This window comes from Entelurus aequoreus, linkage group LG12 (assembly GCF_033978785.1).
Source record: "Entelurus aequoreus isolate RoL-2023_Sb linkage group LG12, RoL_Eaeq_v1.1, whole genome shotgun sequence".
In the NCBI taxonomy this organism is placed as follows: Eukaryota; Metazoa; Chordata; class Actinopteri; order Syngnathiformes; family Syngnathidae; genus Entelurus; species Entelurus aequoreus.
In genome coordinates this window covers 19,154,276-19,176,568 of record NC_084742.1, presented here as the reverse complement: position 1 = coordinate 19,176,568, position 22,293 = coordinate 19,154,276, and the positions used below count along the sequence as shown (strand labels likewise).

General features: G+C 39.3%; 1 protein-coding gene across 3 annotated transcripts in view; it reads left to right on the top strand.

Moving 5' to 3' along the window:
• The window catches only part of rtn3 (reticulon 3), a 29,248-nt gene extending 7,610 nt beyond the window's left edge, over window positions 1–21,638 (top strand). For 2 of the 3 annotated variants that reach the window (XM_062065033.1, XM_062065034.1), the window contains 6 exons: window positions 10,165–10,372; window positions 11,748–11,886; window positions 17,506–17,575; window positions 19,266–19,312; window positions 19,571–19,629; window positions 19,703–21,638. In XM_062065033.1, coding sequence (XP_061921017.1) covers window positions 10,165–10,372; window positions 11,748–11,886; window positions 17,506–17,575; window positions 19,266–19,312; window positions 19,571–19,629; window positions 19,703–19,751 — 572 coding nt within the window. In that variant the 3' untranslated portion in view covers window positions 19,752–21,638. Of the gene's footprint in view, window positions 1–3,953; window positions 6,162–10,164; window positions 10,373–11,747; window positions 11,887–17,505; window positions 17,576–19,265; window positions 19,313–19,570; window positions 19,630–19,702 lie in introns of all 3 variants that reach the window. The other variant, XM_062065032.1, reaches the window with a different exon arrangement.
• Window positions 21,639–22,293: the final 655 nt, after the last annotated feature.

The window sequence follows — 22,293 nt, the reverse complement described above, 5'->3', positions numbered from 1 at the left end:
ACACACACACACACACACACACACACACACACACACACACACACACACAAGTGAATGCAAGCATACTTGATCAACAGCCATACAGGTCACACTGAGGGTATAAAAAAGTGCCACAGTCAGTGGCACTTTTATTAACCCAGTTAGTCAAGATGGGTATTAACAGCACAGAAAATAACCTGTTTAAGTAGCACAGAATTACATAACATAAATAAAATAAAAAAATGTTTTTCTAAGTAAAATAAATAACATAGCTGTGCAAATAATACAAAATGTATTAAACTCAGATAAAAAAAATAAAAAATTGCAGGCAGGCACTATTTAATTCCCAGTCGACGATGTAATTGACTGTCACACACGTACGGTTCTGGTCAGTGCCAAGTAAGTGACTTGACTTAATTGTGCGGCTATGATCTTCCTCACTTCGGCATTCATTTTTGGCAGCATTTCTCGTGCGAAATATGCCCGGTTTGGCAACTCAAGAACAATTTTGATTTGGGCTTACATGGTAAACAACTCAAATTAATGTTTTATCCAGACGCATACATTTGTCCAAATGTGGCGAAGTAGACACATTGTGGGTTTCCTGGATGTCTACACTGCTAAAAGAAAAATCTAAAGAAGAGAATCCCTCTGCCATGTTCCACTAGTTTTTAAAATATATAAATCGCCCGCTTGAATATTCCCCGTTTCTTTTCTCAGACTCTCTCGTCGTCATTTGGGGTGTCTTTTGTGTTTCCCTTCCTGGTTCGATGACCCGCCCTATCTTGCCTCTGATTGGCCCGTCCCTAAGGTTTTGCCATAATCTCAACCGATCGTGACTCATTATAGTAAACAACCAACCAATCATGGATGTTCTTATACGTGCAAGCACGTCTTGGAAGGAGGAAGGGGAGGGGTTTAGTAGCCCATGGAGTTTTGCGAGGCAGTGGGAAGCGGTGGAGAACAAGGAACACAACAAATAAGCGGTGTTTGGTCATTTTAACGTGAAATAAATTATAACGATATTACGATATTTTCTTAATTCACATCTTGTTTAAAAATATATCTATCTCTTACAAACTCGATATATCGCCCAGCCCTACGTATTGTGTAAACATCTGTAGTTTGTGTGAATGTATTAACCTAAAACCTTCTATTTTATTTATGTAAAATACACTATGGACATTATACTTTTGTAATGTTTGTTTTATGTTTATAATTTCAGTCTTGCAAACTTCAATGAGGTAAGAAGTGTAAATAAAATTGAGAAAGGAAAATAATTCAAAAGGAACATCAATCCCTCAAAAGCTTCTGTTTCTTAATGCTGTTAAGTATTTTTCTAGCTGCACACGCTGGAAACGTGTAGCAAGGGCAGAATAATACATTTATTGACGGTGCAGTCTGAAAGGCTATTTTTACTTTGCAATTAACAGTCTCAAAGGAATATAACCCGCGGATGCACTTTCTGACAAAACATCCAAATATCGATGTCCGGCCTTTGAGCTCTTGAAACTGCGGCCCTCTTCATTATGTAGTTGAAGAGCCCTGATGTATAGCATTTACCGTGGACTTCTACAGTATCTCCTTTAAGGTGCTTCTCCATCTTTTGTATAAATGTACGCAGTTTAGAATTTTTTATCATGCCATTGACTGGCGTTCTTGACTCATTCTGCTTCGGTGTGGTGCAGAGTCGCTTAGCTGCTCTCCAACAGTTTTGCCGAGCCGGATACATACTCGGTCACCTTTTTAAGTTCTTTCTGTAATTTAATGAATATAATCTGCTTCTTCTTTAGCACTCTTCTTTACTCTTACTTTCTTCGTTCCCGTAGTTGGAAAAGCACTGTCCTTTACAGTCTCTTTCTTTGTTGCAATGGTTGGAAACAAAGTTATATCGATGTCTTGCTTAGGGGGTTTACTGTTGCATTTACTACGCCAACTAGCGGTAAGGAGGCTCGTAACTCAAATTTTTGCTCGCATCCTAAAGCATAAAAATCAGCCAAGCGACATCTCATGTCCCAAAAAACTTGAAAGAAGAAGCACTTGTATACCGAGATACTACCACTGTATTCTGCTCAGTACCGCATTGAAGCAGGACTTGACAGCATTCAGGGGTAATTCTCCCATGTTAAATATACCAATCATTTCATTTTTGTGAAATACACTTCCTGAAGTAATATGTTCATTCAACAGACCTTAGGCCTGGGCGATATAGCCTAAAAATTAAATATTAGGGGTTTTTTTCACAAAAAATTAGATTTACGAATTTTTTCCTGATTTTTTCCCTACTTTTTAAAGAACCCAATGAATACAAATGACAGAGGTCATTCTAAACAAGTATGGCTATTATTTAATCATAAACTAATAGTTTGAAATGACACTGCATCTTACTCTTAGAAAAATTCTTTTTTTTAAATTGTTGTACTTTTTAGACCAGATATAAATTGTACATTATATGCAATCATTTTCAAATAACTAAATGAAGAGGTTCCTCTGGGAGGCATTACTTTTGCTTGAATAAAATAGTTCTGTAAACAAAAATATAGCATTGTACATTTCATGCAATTAAATAATCTCCAACATCGAGATTAATAAAGTGCAAATTTAGAACATCTGTCTTGAAAAAGACTTCTTTAATAAAAATGTAGCATTGCACATTGCATGCAAATAAACTCAAATAAATCAATAAAGATACCAATAATCATCAAATACTAAAAATTATATAGATGAATAAAGTGCAAAGTTAAAACTTCTGCTTTGAATAAAATAGTATTGTAAATAAAAAAAGGTAGTATTGTACATTGTATACAATTAAATAATCAAGTAAAACATTGAGATGGTTATATAGTTTTAATAAGTAGATAAACGCAAGCTTTTCCCTGAAATATCCTTGGCTCCTTTTTAATGTGTACTGATGTTAAAGATAATGTACACTTCATTGCACATGTAATATATCACTGTATTGATGTTTAAATTAGTTATAATTCCAGGAGAGTTTTGCAGCAGCACACGCTTACGAGATGTCTGGTTTGGATGTGCAGAGCAACTGCTATAGTGATCTCTCTGTGCATTGTACTCCAATACATGGTATCATAATACATACCTTTATGTAAATGAGTCCACCACAGTACGATGCTTCTTAGGTGGAGTTTGTAGTTGTTGGTCTTGTTCGCCTTGTAAAGAGTTGCTGTTTCTCCACTCGTCTCGATGCTGTTTCAGATGCTAGAATAAGTTTTGTTGTGCTGCTGCCTTTTCTGAAGAAACTTTGCAGAGTGCAGTAACTTGTTTCATGCCTGTTCCCGCAAATCTAAAGCACTGACAAAACTTTCCTTTTCTTTGAAACAAACGTCTCGCTCTTGTTAGCATTAGCAATGTTTTGCTAGGCTTGTGGATCTCACTAGAGTAAGAGGGCGGGCGATGGATACAGAAGCTCATTGGGGCAAAAAAAATACGCAAGAGGAGAAAAAAATTAAATGTTTTTATTTTTTAAATGCAACAAAGCACTGGAATTTATCGATAAATATATCGCCCAGGCCTAACAGACCTATTTTACGATAGTAACTATTATATGAATGATGTCACAAAATGTTGGCCCTACACATTGTGTAGTTTTCCTTTTGAAGCTTCCATGTTTGAATTTTAACATAGCCAAATGCCTTTGCTTTCCCCACAAATAATTGAAGAATCACCATTAAGCGTAAGTGTTATTGTGTCTGCGGCTTCATGCTATCATTATTATGACTTGATCCCATGTTTATTGCAGCTATTGCGCCATCAAGAGCAAAAAAATATGTAAGAGGTCCGTCCATTATGTTCATCTAGCTCACATTTTAATGATGCAATGCATGAACGCTTTGGCTGCAGTAAGAGTAAGGTCTTAGTCAATGATCAATAATGCATGGACGTTTAGGTGACATGTGTGACCTCCCCTACTTGTTCTTCTTCTTTGCTGTCGTCCTCCATGCGTGTCAATGCAGACAAAAAGCTGGTGCTGGGTCCCGACAAGCCCTGTGAAGGCACAGCGACATCCCTTCGCTTTTCTTCGCAACCTGGCTCTTTTTCTCCCTATAATTACGGAAGTGATGTACAGCCAGAGTCTCCAATAAAGACGTCTCCTGTTTCGGAGCGCATAAAGGCTCTTGAAGCTCTTGCAGCCAAAAAGGAGACTGATTTTAGAAGCAATGATTCTTTACACTTAAAAGATCGTCATCACGACAAATCTCCCTCTGATATCGCAAAGCCTCCTACAGGGTTTCAGAAGCTTTCCACTGAGAAAAATTTACCAGTTGTTGAAGTGAAAAGAGGCTCCACTGATTATGATTCACCAGAAGCCCCCTTTGAGGTTCTTGGGGACTCAAGACAAGTGAATGAATTTGAAGAAACCGAAGCATGGATGAAGGCTCATCTTCCGCCAGTGCCAGACTTCGATGCTGAAACATTAGTTAAATGCGCCATCACTTCAGAATTGAAGCCAATGGTGGTCAGTCCTGATGCCCCTCCTTCTATTACTAGTGTCCCGGACACTTTAATGGATTTTCCAAGTGATCACAATCAGAAAGGTTTGATGGATGGTCCACAGAAACTGGCAAGTGTTGATGACCCAGACTTTGACCTTAACTTTCTGCCAACTACTGACATGTGGGTTCAGCAGGACCAGTCAGGGTTCCTTGATCCATCAGGGCAGGATACAATGCTTCCAGATTGCCCTGTAACTACTCTGGATGTCATGGGTGACAAAATGATCACTTGGACTGAAGATTTGGAGCCAGCAGAGGCTAGGGAAGTAGACAGCTCAGAGGAGTCTGATGAAACCGTTATTGAAGATGGCTTCACCCCTGTTGTACCCCCTCCAAACTCTACGTCTTCTCCATGGGACATTACCTGTCCTGAGACCTCATCGCTTCCAGAGGAAAGGGTGATGCCCCCTGCAAGATCAGAGAGAAAACTAATGCAGGTTCCCACAATCAATGTGATAGAAACGGAAGAGCCAAACTGCAGTGATGATGAGATGGAGATAGAATTTGAGACAGAGCACGAAGCCTATGAGGTGGTCAAACAAGGTACAGCAACTGCAGAACCTGGTCTAGAAGACCGCAATGAAGCACATAACAGAAGGCCCCTTGAAACCGAATTCATAGAAGGCTATTCTCCTCCTTCCTCTCCCGTAGAATCAGAAGATGAATACTCTCCCAAACAAAAGATAGTCAAATCTCCTTTTGATATTGTCCATGAAAAATCAGCGCCAACATTTATAGACTCTGGATGGGATGTGTCCTATCCACAACCTGAAAAATGTAAGACTACTGCCACCTCTTTAGATGTAAAGGAAGATGTGAATGTACCTGACAAAGATGAGTGGTCAACTGAATTCCAACAAAACTTTACTAAGACACACCAAACTGATTTAAGTGTCCGGGAAAGCCCCAACAACAAGGCAGTAGCTGGTTTTTCTAAAAGCTTCATGCGGGATGACACGTATGATGGGCAATCCTTTGATTATGAGCCTTTGTCTCCCTTCTCTGAGCTCGAGATAAAGCCAAAAGGTCTAAAGGATCACTTTCTGTCAGATTCTTCTGAAGTGGTCACTGAAACCCAGGATGCGTCACATGAGATAATACTAAAAAGTGCAAAAGACCGCTTTATGTCTGACTCGTCTGAAACCAAAACTGAAAGCCAGGACCCATCGCAGAATGATAACGAGACAAAGTCAGTCAACCATCGTTTTTCAAATAGTCCCTCACAAATTACGAACAACAGTAACACTGGAGATGGTGCCCATGAAAAGCCCACCAAGGTGCAGCAAGATTCTAAAGTAGCTGACCCCTCACTTTCTGAGCCTGTGGATAGCTTTGTAGAGTTCATGCGAGAGTGCCTCAAATCAAGCGATTGTGAAGAGTCAAATGACACTCAAGGTGTCGTGTATGGTCAGCAGTCCCCTCCCACGATGGTGATGGATATTGAACAGGAACGTCTCACCATCAGTGCTCTCAAACAGTTGGGCTGCAGTCAAGAGGAAGAGGATGACACTACATGTATCCTGGTTGCTAATGCTCCACATATCCAAAGCAACACACTCTGCTGTGACAGCACATACTCTGAGGGTGTTGAAGCCATCGACATATGGGTTGCAGAAGCCTATCATCTTGCGGAGCATGTCTTGACAGCAATACTAACCCACGTATCAGGTAATACTAATTCCCTTGGTTAGTTCCCAGAGCAGCTTTCACTGGTGGTGTCTTTTCACTCAAACAGTTCAAGGAAGAAACCAGCCTTGTGTAAAATTCCAAATTCAAATGTATATGTCTCTACCCCCAAAGGATGTTGATTTGGAATTTGGATTACAGCAAGTGGAATTCAATTAATTGCAATTCAAAGAAAATCCTTCTAGCTAATTGACAGGAACTGAAAGCCAGTGCTCATCGCAGAATGGTAAAGAGACAAAGTCAGTCAACCATGGTTTTTCAAATAGTCCCTCACAAATTACGAACAACAGTAACACCAGAGATGGTGCACATGAAAAGCCCACCAAGGGCAAATCCTTATATCTAAGTGACAGGAACTGAAAGCCAGGACCCATAGCAGAATGGTATATGTCTTTACCCCCAGAGAATGTTGATTTGGAATTTGGATTACAGCAAGTGGAATTAAATTCATTGCAATTCAAAAAAATCCTTATAGCTAAGTGACAGGAATAATTTTTTATATTAAAAAATTAAATACTACAAACACTAAAATAAACACACAGTCCCTTGTGTTATTATTATTAAATATGTTAATATTATTAACATGAATAAATCAGGGATTTTGTCCTTGTGAGAATGAGCTCACGAAAATGATCTAGTACAAATGGCCTTCTATGTCTATTATCCTTTTCCATGTTGCTGTTGTCACAAACTGAACTTTTTTCTTGAAACTAGGTCTGTTTTATCAAATTTGTCAACAAAGAGGCTTTCAAACAAATGTACTGCATTATCTTGGCAACCATTTCAAATACTCGGACAAAGTACAGCAGTCTAGGAAATTAATTTCCATCACATTCCATAATTTGAAAGTTACTATACACCAAATTAATCTATTTTTATATAAGATGCTTTTATTTTTAATGGTTGATGAAAAACATTTGCTGTAATTGAAAAACAATGTGTACATGAGGTTTATGGGAATATATTTTTTATGAAGTTTGTGACAATTAAAATCATCAATTGGCATTTTAATTCTACTGTAATTTGAATTGCGTTTTAATTTCTTGTTTGCTACCTCAAATCAAGTTCATGGGATTGAATTGGAGTTTGGGAGACATTGTCAATGCAATTCTGGATTTTGCACAAGTCTGGAAATGTATATATCCTAGTGAGATGGCATCTATTTAAGTTGGTATTCTGTCAGAATGTCTACCGTACATTTTTAGACAAAATCAACACATATAACAGTCTAATATGTCCTAATCCATGCTGATACTTTGCACCCTGCTCTGGTCAAATTCTTACAAGAACAAAGTACTAGTTAGTGGAAGGTACACCCTCTTCTGTGTACAAACATGATCCATTCGCAACTGACTGTAAAGGTGCTGGTATGCACTTTTAATACTAGTTTATTTTAAACATTCTTGTGGTTTTGTGTATGAGCTGGTGATCTTGAATGGTCCTCTGTTTTGCAAGTGTATTCAAATAGTACAACTATAGAGTTTCAGTTTTCAGTGTGTGTGCGCTTGAAATTACGAAATGGATGGGACTGTTGTAATAAGTAAAGGGCGCTAACTTTCCCAAAGTGCTGTAATATGTATGTAATATGTATTTACAGTATATCCTGCCGTTTTACGGCTTTGAGAATGTAAACTACGGATTTTGTCAGCTAATTATAACAATTTAGCCAAGTTGATCTACTTATTTTAGCTATTGTTGAATGTATAGCCTATTATAACATGACTGCAAATTGTTAGATGCTTGTCTGGGACAGTTTTGTTAATTATTGTGAAAAGTAAAAGTATATACAGTATATACCACTAATGGTAACAGAGGCTTGCCAGTGTTATATTTTTGAGCATGTTGCAAACAGCCCCTTTAAAGGGGAACTGCACTTTTTTGAGGATTTTGCTTATCATTCACAATTCTTATGAAAGACATGACGATGGATGGATTAAAAAAAAAAAAGCATTCTATACATTTAAATAACCTTGATCAAAAGTCTCCTTACAAAGGAGCCCATGAGAGCCATTTGATGCCTATAGAGCCCCTAAAAACACATCCAAACACCTCTATTAGGGTTTTATATACATGATGTAAGTATATATGCAATGTAGTTACAGGCACACTTATAATATTTAATATTTACGTATTTTGATCATTTTAAGCATATATGGCGCATTAATTTCAAAAACGCATTACAACGTTAGCTTTTTTTCCCCTTCATCACTGATTTCTGCTCACTGCAGACTTTATGAGAGCCTACTAACATAATAAAACATTACTTACTGTGCAAGGTCTGCCGTCATTAGGATGCCGACTGCTGGGATGTTCATATATTCCCATTTAGATGAAAAATGTGTCATAGTCCTCGCGAAGGAACGGAGAGGGTGGGGGCAAGCGCTTTTAATGGCTGTCAAAGTGTCCCAATTTGTCAGATTATATTCCCAGCCGTCTACTTTCCAGATGAGAGGCATGATTTATTATCTTCAAAAAAAATTACAAAGAGCAAGTAAGCAAGGAAACAGCAGACCACTCGATGATGTAAACATAGGGACACACGGAAGTGATTACGTTGCCGCTATAAATAGTTTGTCTGCGTTAGCGCTTATAATAATGTCACCAATACTTGGTTAATATTCAAGTCACAAAACGTAAATTGAGTATTGTTGGTGCTTTTTGAATTATTTATCAGATTTTAAGGGTGGAATAGTGGAGTTCCCATTGGGTCCGCTCTAAGCAGACTTTTATTTACGTTTATTTAATATTTATAATACATTTTTTATAAATACATCCGTTGTCATGTCTTTCATAATGATTGTAAACAATAAAGTGTAAATAAAAAAGTGCAGTTGCCCTTTTAAGTATAGTCTTTCATATGCATAACTTGAATATTTTTATACATTGAAATTACTGGTGGTGGAACAGCTTTAGGAGTTGCACAGTGAAAGTGGGCCATTACACAAGAGCACATTGGTTGTTGGTTGTTAAGACCAAACAAGTTGACGACTGCTGCTTCCCTGTGGGTACCTGCCCTGCAAAGCATGCTGGGAGCACAAACACACAGCCCTTCAGATACAGAGATAGAAAACCTCACCTATTTCTGAGGCCTTAGGTATTACTATTTCCAGTTTGACCTGTTCTGCCTTTTATTAGTTCATTTTCATATCTGCTTATGCCTAAATGTGCCTAAATAGTCTCAGGCCACTGCGATGATCCAGGGGAAGTTTTTGGCGACTTGGTATGCACTATTTACCCAATCTGACTGTTGGCTTAACGGCCTGAATTAGCAACAATAGAGCCCGCTTTGTTTTCCTCTGAGGGCTTCAACTGTGCTGCTGCTGCCGCCGCCACTTTTCTCCTGAACATTTAATCTTTCTGGCATGATCTGAATTATTAAGACGTTTCACCTTTAGACCATTTATTTTAACACATAATGATTTGCCTTTCGCCGTTTGACTACAAAATAGCAGGCAAGCAGACAAAAAACATAGGTAAGAAGAAAGAATGAAACCTTGTCATGGCCCAAGATTGGCTAATGGCCACAAACGTTAAAGTCAATTGTCATAAGGCAAGTTGATTGAGTAATTCAATAGGTTTCAAGACAGTCAAGGAGCACTTTCCTTATCTGGTTCTTGTGTTATTCGTGTTACTACAACACTGTTGTCCTTGTGGTGTTTCCACTGTGTTACACTGGGCCTTTTAACACACAAACACACACCTCGCCCTTTATTTCTCTCATGCACACAACTGGCAGTTTGAGAGTGCCAACCCATTCTGACGTTACATAACGGCCTTGTGTAAAGGCAATCACTTCTGCATCCGCGACTCCCCACAGAACATGCATACAAACATGATTGTGGTGTGCTAATTGGTGATTCTTTTCGAGTCCACGTGCTTTAAAATGTGCCTATTCAAGTCAAACAGGTTGGCCTTTTAAGTTATTCAGATCATAGATAATGTTTTTGGTGGTACACAATATGTAACCTCCTCCACTTGTCCACAGTCAAGGATCTGATTCACTGGCGGGACCCCAAAAAGTCAGGCTTGGTTTTTGGACTGTCCATGCTACTGCTGCTGTCGCTGGCCGCCTTCAGTGTCATCAGCGTGGCGTCCTACCTGCTCCTGGCGCTGCTCTGCGTCACCATCACCTTCCGCATCTACAAGTCCGTCATCCAGGCCGTGCAGAAGTCCAGCGATGGCCACCCCTTTAAGTAAGGCCCCGGGGATCGTAAAATCTAAGGCAACATTAGGTAGTGCTTGCCTATTTGCATTTGCAACTTTGAAACACAGGACTGTCAATACTGCCAGGCCTACTGCCAAAGTCAGCTCGGTGTGGGAAACGCATACACGGCATATCATTAAAACATTAAAACAAGCCGTCGCTGTAGATTCAAATGACAAAGTCACTGAGACGAGTGCTGGCAAGCTCCAAAGACTATCACATTTCTGTATATTAACTTTGTTCCTGGCAGTGTCTGCTTGGTGAGATGACCTCCACCTCTAGGGTATTTATTTATAGCTACCCAACATGGTGTCCGCGGGGGTCCCATTACATTTGTTATACATAACCCAAACTATAGTCAATAGCAACCAAAACCCCTTTGTTTAAAATCAAAATACATTTAGTTTTTACTGTTAAATGAAAGCTACTGTTTCAACACACTTAAAACGAAAGGTAATTTCTACAGTTTACACACTTGTCAACTTGTACATATTTGTCGTACTGTTACTGCACGCATTTTTACCCTTGAATACGCTTGTAGGCTTTGCTACTCTCCAGGGACGTCATTTATAAAACTGTGTGTAGTCTATTGTAAAAACATTGCATACGCAAAATCCCCAGAATGTAAACAAATATTCAGGTCTATAAAATGGTGCAGCACACACTCTTCATTATAAATCACAGCTACCATAAATTGTGTCAATGAAGAAAGAGAAAAGGAGAGGGCAGAATTTGCAGATTGGGGCTTATTAGAGCATTGTAACAAGATCTAATGAAAAAATAAATAACAATTGGAATGCAATATTTCATATCACCTGTAATAGTGTCAACTTCACTGTGACTGAGAACCATTGCTGAGATGAAGAAAAACACATGTTCATGTTTAAGCATTCGGTCTGCCAACTCTTTGTTAAAATAATTGATTATTTTGTTTATTTTGTCAGGCGATACCAAAGCAGCCATTCCGTTGTATGACATAAACCGTAACCATGAGCAATATTCAAAGTTCTTGTGGTCAATTGGCACAGACACATACCAAATGATTTCAAAATATTATTGCCACAATAGATTTTTTGTACAGTTTATCTTATATCTGTACCATAGAAAATATTTTGATTTGTAATTATAAACAATTTTTGATTACATTGTGGCTGTGAATATGCAGCGTGGTTGTCATAGCCAAACATTTACAAAATCTATATTTTTGGGTTTTTAGCCTAAAAACTGCATTTTCACACTCAACCCTGATGCAAAGCTATAAAAGCAGGTGTGTCCCAAGTGCAGCCCTGGTGCCTTTTTTTCAGGGTTGGCAGGTTTGCAGTTTATAATGTCATAATCCTCATTTCATGTCCATCTCCCTGCAGGTCGCTGATGGATAAGGATGTCCGCATTCCCCCAGAGACCTTCCGCAAGCACGTTGACGTCAGCCTGACCTACATCAATCGAGCCCTGAAGCAGATGAGCCGCCTTTTCCTGGTGGAGGACCTTGTGGACTCCCTTAAGGTGAACGGCTTTCCATTTTCTTATGCCGTCTGTCCTCCATATGGAAGACCACTAATTTTATTTAAGGGGAGATGGCTCCTAATATTTTTTAAAGCTAAAGACAAACATCAACTATGTTCGTGAAGCAGGTTTTCCATGGGTCATTAGAAGTAATCAAATAGATTTTGCGAAAATTAAGATCTTAAGTGGCATTAAAAAGCATTAAAGGCCTACTGAAATGAATTTTTTAAATTTAAACGGGGATAGCAGATCCATTCTATGTGTCATACTTGATCATTTCGCGATATTGCCATATTTTTGCTGAAAGGATTTAGTAGAGAACATCGACGATAAAGTTCGCAACTTTTGGTCGCTGATAAAAAAAGCCTTGCCTGTACCGGAAGTAGCGTGACGTCACAAGTTGAAAGGCTCCTCACATTTCCCCATTGTTTACACCAGCAGCGAGAGCGATTCGGACCGAGAAAGCGACGATTACCCCATTAATTTGAGCCAGGATGAAAGATTCGTGGATGAGGAACATGAGAGTGAAGGACTAGAGTGCAGTGCAGGACGCATCTTTTTTCGCTCTGACCGTAACTTAGGTACAAGCTGGCACATTGGATTCCACACTCTCTCCTTTTTCTATTGTGGATCACGGATTTGTATTTTAAACCACCAGGATACTATATCCTCTTGAAAATGAGAGTCGAGAACGCGAAATGGACATTCACAGTGACTTTTATCTCCACGACAATACATCGGCGAAGCACTTTAGCTACGGAGCTAACATGATAGCATCGTGCTTAAATGCAGATAGAAACAAAAGAAATAAACCCCTGACTGGAAGGATAGACAGAAAATCAACAATACTATTAAACCATTGATCTGTAAATACACGGTTAATGCTTTCCAGCTTGGCGAAGCTTAACAATGCTGTTGCTAACGACGCCATTGAAGCTAACTTAGCAACAGGACCTCACAGAGCTATGATAAAAACATTAGCTATCCACCTACGCCAGCCAGCCCTCATCTGCTCATCAACACCCGTGCTCACCTGCGTTCCAGCGATCGACGGAAGGACGAAGGACTTCACCCGATCATCCGTGCGGTCAGCGGCTAGGGTCGGATAGCGCGTCTGCTATCCAAGTCAAAGTCCTCCTGGTTGTGTTGCTACAGCCAACCGCTAATACACCGATCCCACCTACAACTTTCTTCTTTGCAGTCTTCATTGTTCATTAAACAAATTGCCAAAGATTCACCAACACAGATGTCCAGAATACTGTGGAATTTTGAGATGAAAACAGAGCTTTTTTGTATTGGATTCAATGGTGTCCGAATACTTCCGTTTAACTATTGACGTCACGCGCATACGTCATCATACATAGACGTTTTCAACCGGAAGTTTAGCAGGAAATTTAAAATTGCACTTCATAAGTTAACACGGCCGTATTGGCATGTGTTGCAATGTTAAGATTTCACCATTGATATATAAACTATCAGACTGCGTGGTTGGTAGTAGTGGGTTTCAGTAGGCCTTTAAATAGGATGTCCAGAGGCATTAAACTTTTTTTATACAATTGTAGGACTTGGCCGATAGTAAGTCAATCAATGGAATGGTAAATGAAAACAAACTCAGGCTCTGTTTTTCTTTGGCTGCGGCTTTCAAACTGGATTTAAGAGGTCTTGTCTGGTTCGAAAGCATGAAAAGCTGTGCCTCAATACGGTAAAATTAAATGGCTCTGCAACTGCCATTCTCTGGGCACTGTAGTTGTGTAGTCCTTAACTCTGACACCATGTCATGAGGATGAGGAAGCTGAGCTTGTTATGTACACGACTCCCTCAACTGTCGCCACTTCAACACACATGAGCTAAATAGGCTAACATTAGCAACTCTTGTGACGCAGGGACCTCACATGACCTACGGTGGCCTACAAGATAATTCTCACAAGACCACAACTCTTATTTTCTGACATTCCCACAGTTAATGAACTAGAGTTATTTCAGCTGCCTGACACTTTATACATAGCGTGCTATCTATTATACCTGTTTTAAACAACTGACAGGGTGTAAAATACCATCTATTCAAGGTGTTAAATTATCTCAGCTTTTTTAAATGTATCTAAAGAATGCAAATACCATTCTGTCGTTTTCTAAAATGTTTCAATCAGTCATCCATTTCTGAACACATGCATAATTTGCATTCCTAGTATGATGTAGAGCTGAAACGATTCCTCAAGTAATTTGATTACAAAATATATTCTAATAATTTTTGCTGCCTTCAGGCGTTGTACATTTTTATTTATTTTTTTACGGCATTTTGCCTCGTTTAGTAGTCAAAGCTCACGTTTCGGCCTGTTGTCCACACGCAGACGCATACTTTTGTCTTTAAAAACGCAGACTTTTACAAACCCTGGCCAAAGTGTAGAGATCCAAAACTCTCCACTCAGCATATGCGTGTACACGGCACACACGGAGACTTGTGATGACGTCACGGTTGTACGCTGTCATTTCCAAACTCAACAACACTGCCTTGCTGCCTTTAAACACACTATAAGAGGACTTAATGTATGTTTGAACGTGAACATGCTGCTCTTTTCAATCAACATTAATAAAAAGACACATCAAAATGGGCTTCGCGACACTCTCGCCGGCTCAAATGACAGTCAGCTGTTTTGTATACGATCGCTTTTGGACTTCCACCTGATGGGACAACTTTGACAAGCAAGACTTTTTGCTGTGTGTCATAAGAAAGATGCAACATTAGCTCATGTTTTTAGTCCTTGTTTAACGACAAATCTTGAAGTTAACTTACGTGTCTTGCTTCCATGAGCCGGGCGCGACCCTGCTCGCGCGTAAAATACGACAAAGAAACTAAAAAAAACAATGTAGCGTCCTCCTTGTAGTGTGTACTGATGTTAAAGACAATATACACTTCATTACACATGTACCATATCGCTATATCGATGATAAAATGCTTTATAATTCCATGAGAGTTTTGCAGCGGCACACGCTCGTCCGTGTGCTTTATATTGGCACTTAAACATGCAAAATGGTTTCCTTGGCTCGTTAGTGCGTGCTAATTTTAGAAATAATGTACACTTCACTGCACATGTAATATATCACCATGTTGCTAAAGACGTTATAATTCTATGAGTGTTGGGTTTCAGCAGCACAGGTGTGCATTTACTCTTTAATAATGTACCCAGGATTCTGTGTGTAGGTGCAGGCTGTTTTAAAGATAATGTACAAGTCATTGTACGTCTAAAGCTGTGGTTCTTAACCTGGGTTCGATCGAACCCTACGGGTTCGGTGAGTCTGCCTCAGGGGTTCGGCGGAGCCTCCGCCGCGGAGGTCAAGACACACCTAACTCATCGTGTAAATAAAAACTTCTCCCTATCGGCGAATTATGGATACCCCCAGTCTTTGCGAGCAATCCTTTTCGAGGGTGCTGGACATAAAAACGAAGAAAAGGAACAGACCTTGCTGTGAAAATGACATGAGAGTGGCACTTGCCCAGGTGAAGACATGCATATCTAAACTGGTCTCTCAAAGGCAACAGCAGAAGTCACACTGATTTGCAGGTGTGTATTTTGTTGTGAGTTCATGCCTTTGAACAAGGTGATGTTCATGCACGGTTCATTTTCTGCACCAGTAAAAAAAATATATAAATTTGTCTTGGATTTAAAGGAAAAAAAAACATTTATTTTTTCACTAAAGAAGGGTTCGGTGAATGCGCATATGAAACTGGTAGGGTTCGGTACCTCCAACAAAGTTAAGAACCACTGGTCTAAAGTATATCAAAATAAACATAATAGGAGGTCTATTGCCACCAAGTCAGCTATTGCTGCTTTTTTCAGGCTTCTGATTGGACAAAATGTGCATGAGAGCAGGTGTATGTGTTTGTGTGTATACAGTACATAGACAGTTTTGAAACTACACTTGTGTGGATGGAAATTGTTTTAACCCCAAATATGTGTTTTTAAAACTCCATGTTCGTGTGTACATGGCCTTAAAGGCACTACCTAATCCAATTTTTATGTTTGATATAATGAAAACTGTTCTTATTGTTTTATATTTGATACTAAGAATATCGTTTTATTTGAACTTTCTCAGGGAATATTAATTTTGAACAAATTTTATATATGTTTTCATCTCAAACATGTTATGATGGCAAAATGAACATTGATTACTATTTTGCATGCAAAGAATGCAATTACTGCTGCATTCTTAACATTTAAAGCTGTCGTCATTATTAAGTGGTTTGTCTTTTTATATTGTTTGTGTTGTTGGCAGGTTGAAAACAGCTCAGCGGATTTGCGTGGAGAAACCACCATTCAAACGGCACTGTATAATAATCATCAAAAACGCACGAGAGACAAGAACTTCGTATATATATATATATATATATACCTTTTTTTTTTTTTTTTTAGCAAAACATTTTTTTAGATTAATCGATCGGGATATTCGATAGAATACTCTATTACTAAAATATTTGATAGCTGCAGCTCTAGTATGATGTTTATTTATTATTCCATGACGCCTTTTAACAAATTTTTAAATTGTATCCTGCTTAAAAAAATGTATCCTCCAGTCTGTGGCTGTTATAAGGCATATTTTTCAGAGATATGCATTTTTACAGGATATTTTAAAGAGATAACATTTAAAAAGTTACTTCTGGGTATATTATATTGATCAAGTAATTCTTACTTGGAGGGTTTTGTGGCCGGAAAAGAGGCGCTACCATTGACTCCATTGTTAGAATTAGGATAGTTGGGATTTTGCTATGGTTTATTTACAACTTAGAATGCATTTAAAAAAAAAAGCATATGCGTTTTTGTCTTACATAAGGATTGTGAATAATAGGCAAAATTCCCCAAAATGTTTAAAACCCTTTAATAATTTTTGTACATCCTGTGAACGTGCTGTGGCAAAAGCAATAAAATGAATACATGTCGGGAATGTGACAAAATGCAAAAGTGGCTGGTAGGCTAATTAACAAAACCTGGTTAAAGCTTGTCAATTGGTAAACCCAGAGAGGTGTTCTGCAGCCTGTGCAAAAAGACTCCAAACTTTTCTCAATGGGCATCAATGCGGTACAATCACACATGCTATTAGCTAATCAATAGTCAGCCATTAATGGCAGGCAGCAGTTAACAATGTCTAATTTATTTTGGCGTGACCAACAAAGCAACTTCTGCTGTTATCGCCACAACTGTCAGCTGCCATCACTGCAAAAAAAAATTTAAATACAAATAAATTCTCAGATGAAACAGTCTTGCGAGACGATTTTAGTTTACAAGATAGTAATGTTTAATGTTAACTTTTAAACTATTCAATATTAGCATTCTTAAATGCTTACAATCGTGTCTATACAGACAGTTGTCAGCTTTTGACTATTTATAACAACTATCAGCAGTAGGACATGGCATGGGATTATAAACGGCATTAAAAAGCATTCAATTAGATTTGCTGTAGAAACCCTGTGAAGTCCAATTGATTTTTCCAGCCACATCTTCCAAAATTGGGAGCTACTGTGATTTATTTGGTTCTTTTTTCAGTTTAAAGCACATGGAGGTGAATTTTAAAGACTTATGGTGCTTAATTTTGCTAAGCCGCCTTCTTTGTTTGCTCTTTGTGCAGCTGGCTGTGGTCATGTGGCTGTTGACCTATGTTGGCGCTGTCTTCAATGGCATCACCATCCTCATCCTCGGTAAGACCAAGCTCGAGATGCCCTAATTTGGGAGCTAAAAGGCAGTCTTACGTGTTTCTGAATGTACTGTATAGACTATTGAGTAAGAAAATAACCAATTAAGTTACTTACCAGTAATGCATCATCATTTAACCCATTTACAGGAATCCAGTCTAGTCTACCGGTTAGTCATTTATAAACCTTGGCACCGTAAACGTACTGTACAAATAAAAGTATTATGTGCTCTGTCTGCACTCATAATTGTTTACATTAAACTTGTCCCATCGCACTCATAGATTGAAATAGTAGGAGGGTTATGCTGCCATGCCCGCATGCATACAGTAAGTCTCTCTTTGGCCTTTTTTACCATATTGGTTAAAATAAATTGTATTGTAATACTATAGCATAATAACTCAAAACAGACATGTGCCAGAAGTTGAATGTTGCCTCTACGCAGGTGACCCTTGCTCACGGTGTTCTTCTCAATACTTAAAAAGTGCACACATACATCGACATACATGGTCGACCGCTTGTGACCTCAAATTTGAGATACCAAGGGGTCGTTTCTATAAAAAATTGTTCAGTTTATGTTGTGTTGTATTGTTGTTGTTTGTTTTCTAAGTAGTGTGAGACACCACAACAGCAAAGTAAATGCTCTGTAGTTGGAATTAGAATTTACACACAGTGATGTATTACTCGGTGCAAAGTAAGTTTCAAGATAAAAGCATGGCAGTATCGACATGGATTCTACTACAACTCACAAATTAAACCCTTTTTTTTTTAAAGATATTTAGTCACCGAGAGAAAAATTAGTCCATGTACGAAATATTTATTATCATTGTACCGGTAGTCAAGTCTTACAAAAATCTCTTGAGTGACCTGCACAGGTCACTGCTGCGCACCTTTTGCGACACTGTGGTGGTTTCTGCTGTGTTCTATGCCGTCGTTGGGGTGGGGGCAGCACTGTCAGAGACTGGAACAGACTTAATAAACTCATTAGGAGAGGCTGCCCACTAAACAGCATTGAGGAGGTGGCTGACAGACGAATGCTGACCAAGTTGACATCCATAACGGCACTGTGGAGGCCCTGAGTAGCTCCTTCAGCATTAGACTGTTACATCCACAGTGCAAGGAGAGCTATCTTTTCTACAGCCATAAGACTCTACAACACACTTATGTGATTACTGTAATCTTTTTTTTTCATGGTGTGCAATACTGTTAGTTTTTTTTGTTGTATTTTATCTTCTGTCTATACATATTAGTGAGCAATATGTAGTATTTATGACTATTTTTTTTGTTTTTCATTACACTTTACTTCTGTTACTGTAAAAACCTGCACTGCAACAATGTAATTTATCCATTGTGGGATAGGTAAGTCTTTTGCTAGATAAAAGAGTCATTTTGGTGATTTAACCCCCAATTCCAACCCTTGATGCTGAGTGCCAAGCAGGGATGTAATGGGTCCCATTGTTATAGTTTTTGGTATGATTTGCCCGGGGTTTGAACTCACGACCTTCCAGTCTCAGGGCGGACACTCTAACCAGGCCACTGAGCAAGCCACAAGTACATTTGCAAGTAATTGCTATTTTTGATTTTAGTCATGTCGAAGTGAGTCTGCCAATACGAAGGGCATCGACTTAAATGGGTTGCAATATATGGACCTATTATGTCAGCGTTTGCATCTTATTGCATTGTTTGTCCCTCTTTGCAGCTGACATCCTCCTCTTCGCTGTGCCGCCCATCTACGAGAAGAACAAGGTAAGGAGTTGGGCGTTGTGTTCCACGCCATGAGGATGATAAAAGTCTGAGGCAGGCGCATGATGACATCAGCTGCCTGTCAGCGCAGCAGTGCGCTCACTTGGATGAGCGCGGTCTGCGTCAGACACTAAAGGCGTTCTTTGTCCATCCTGTTGTTGTGGCCTAACTAACCCCCGCCGAGAACATGAAGTCATCGCGTGAAAAAAACAAACAACCTTTGCCAAATAGTGAGCCATTGTTGTGCTCTCTCGCCTGCAGACCCAAATTGATCAGTACATCGACGTGGCACGTAACCAGATCAACACCACCATGGCCAAGTGAGTTGTGTGCGGCGCTGCATGTCATGTGACACATTCTATGTGCTGTGTCAATTAACTCTTTCTTTTTCAGGTTGCAAGAGAAACTACCCGGCGCCGTGAAGCGCAGCAAAACTGAATGATTGACCTCAGTTAAAAGAAAAAGAAATCCTCAGTCCTCTTCATCACCCTCCTTGACTCCCCTCCCCCCTTAACGCCTCATCACCCACTCTCAACCAAGTACCACCTGTCTACACTGAACCTGGCTAGCTAGGATCATCTCTGAGCTCCTCAATATTTAATGTCAAACTACTGAGCAGCTTCACTTGCAAGCATTAAAAAAATAAGTGTGCCAGTGAGGAATGCGTGGCCATGACCTCTCTGTGTGGCCGTGGCCACATGATGGAGTGCGGGCAAGCGGAGCGTGGTCAAGTGAACTAGACTGAATCTATGACCTGGTTTGAAGGGTGCATGTTTGCGGCGCTTAAAGCAAATGTCTGTACTAAAAAAAAAAACTATTTCTGTAGAAGGTCAGGTAATGATGTAAGCCGGAAACATTTTTAGGAAAAACAAACAGTGTATTTAAAGATAAATCAAGACAAAAATGGATATATGCATACTAACCTTGTAGGTGTCATTGTGGCTATTCTCATCCTGCTGTCCCTGCTCTGCTTAGATTGAGTCCTCATTTTTAGAAGCAGGTCATGGGCTTGCTTGTAAAGCTGCACAGGCAGCAATTGGTGTGTAAGTTTCTGCAATGCACTGAACTTTTATGTTGAAACCCAGCGAGCAGGTGGAAATAAAAGCATTTGGAACACTGAGCCAGCTGTGATAATTTAGTCTAGTTCACCATCTTTGCAGCCAGCAGTCCTCGCTTGTGGTGCATGCATCTATACAGTACACTTAAAGATCTACTTACTGCTGTCACTGAGGAGAATGGAGCTCAATGAGCATCATAATTAGAAGCAAGTCAGGGATCAGATCATGAACCTGGGGGAAAGCGGTGTCCTTGATTGCTAACATTGCAATTAAAAGAAAATGTTAAATGTAACTCTTTTTAAATGCTTTACCGCGATTTTGAGACGAATACTAGTTTATGTAGCTTTTTGGAGTAAGGAGGCTGTTTTTCCCCCCAATGTTTTGGACTGCTGTAAGGCTCACACGCTTAGAAGCAAGTTCTCACCCTGAATATAGGCTGTATCATATTCCCCTTCTCCACTTAAGTTTATGTCCATTTTTTAATTGACTCGTGATCGTTTCAGTGGTTTGATTAGTTTTATAGCGCTGCAATTATACCGAAGGGAGTAAAATGAGGCTACGTGGCTGTGTTTCTGTTCATGATCCCAGACGTAAGTTTGCATGCAGTGAAAGTGGCTAATTATGGATGAGTGTCCTATCAATGCAGTCCAATGTGTCCGATCGACTACTATTACTTCTACTGCTAAATGTGTTTTCACTGGTCTGACATTCCGTGCCATGCATGCCATCTGTGGTGTCATCCCACCCCTCTCCTCATCATGCATCGTTTTTCATTCATACTTTGGATGCTAAAGCCAAATTATGCAGAGACTGTGTGCATTTCAGTTTGTCTCATCATAGATTATCAATTGGCATGATTATTGACGCTTTAGTTGCTTTAAAGCTTCCTGCAAGGCTCGATAGGTGTCCGCCATACAGAATCATAGCTGGCTTTCTTTTGAGTGTAATACTTCTATAAGTGCACACACACAAGCTATATAATGGATTATTACTCTTAACCAGTTTGCTGAAAAAAGCATGTTGATTTCCTCGGTTCATTGGGAATGGGAGAGTGTGACAGGAGCGTTGTCTTTTTTTTTTTTTTTTTTTTTTTTGGTCTCCCGTCAAGCCGTGTTGTGCTTTTGACCCGTTTGTACGATGTTCACTAAGATCAGCTCTGTTTTTGTATTAGCTAGGACTTTGGTTCTACTTTGAGAGAAAAAGAAAATTAAAAAGAAATGTGATTTCTGTATTCATGTCAAAGTGAAATTAATAAAAACACGTAAAAGGACTACTCTCTTCTGCTTTGAAAAACATAGTTTTCCAGCATGCACTGTTGCCTGGGATGGATAGATGATGCATCCAGGAGAGTTCGTACCGGTGTTTGGGTTGTGGGGAGATTTGATTTTTTTAAAGAATTGGCCAGCATGTAAAAATGCATGAAATGTTGTCACATGTAGACTTGACAACACATTTCAAGTCACATAACAGGGCCAAAGTTATGGTGCATAATAAAGATAACACGTTCGGGATAACAGTGCCTTTATCGGATGTGCACATTGGCCAACCTACTTGGACACAAATTGGAATGTACTGATAGTGAGGAATGAGGATTTTCAGAGCTGTGTTGTGAGTTTAAAAACAACTAAATGATCTAACTCCTTTCAGACTTCATAGAACTGCAACGGAAAATTTAAATTGTTTTGTTACTGTCTTAATCATATATGTTGTGAATTAAGTCATATTTTGGAGATATTTCCAGACATGCATTGGTTTAGCACTGGTTCAGTGCCGTTGTGATGTTAACGAGACTGTGATTGGATACTCACTTGTCATTCCAAAATGAGTATCCATTTATAAGTTTCAATTTAGTAGGATGCAGGAAGTGTTGTGCCGTAGCAAGACAGCAGAGAAGGAGAACAAACCGTTGATTAGGTGGCAGATATA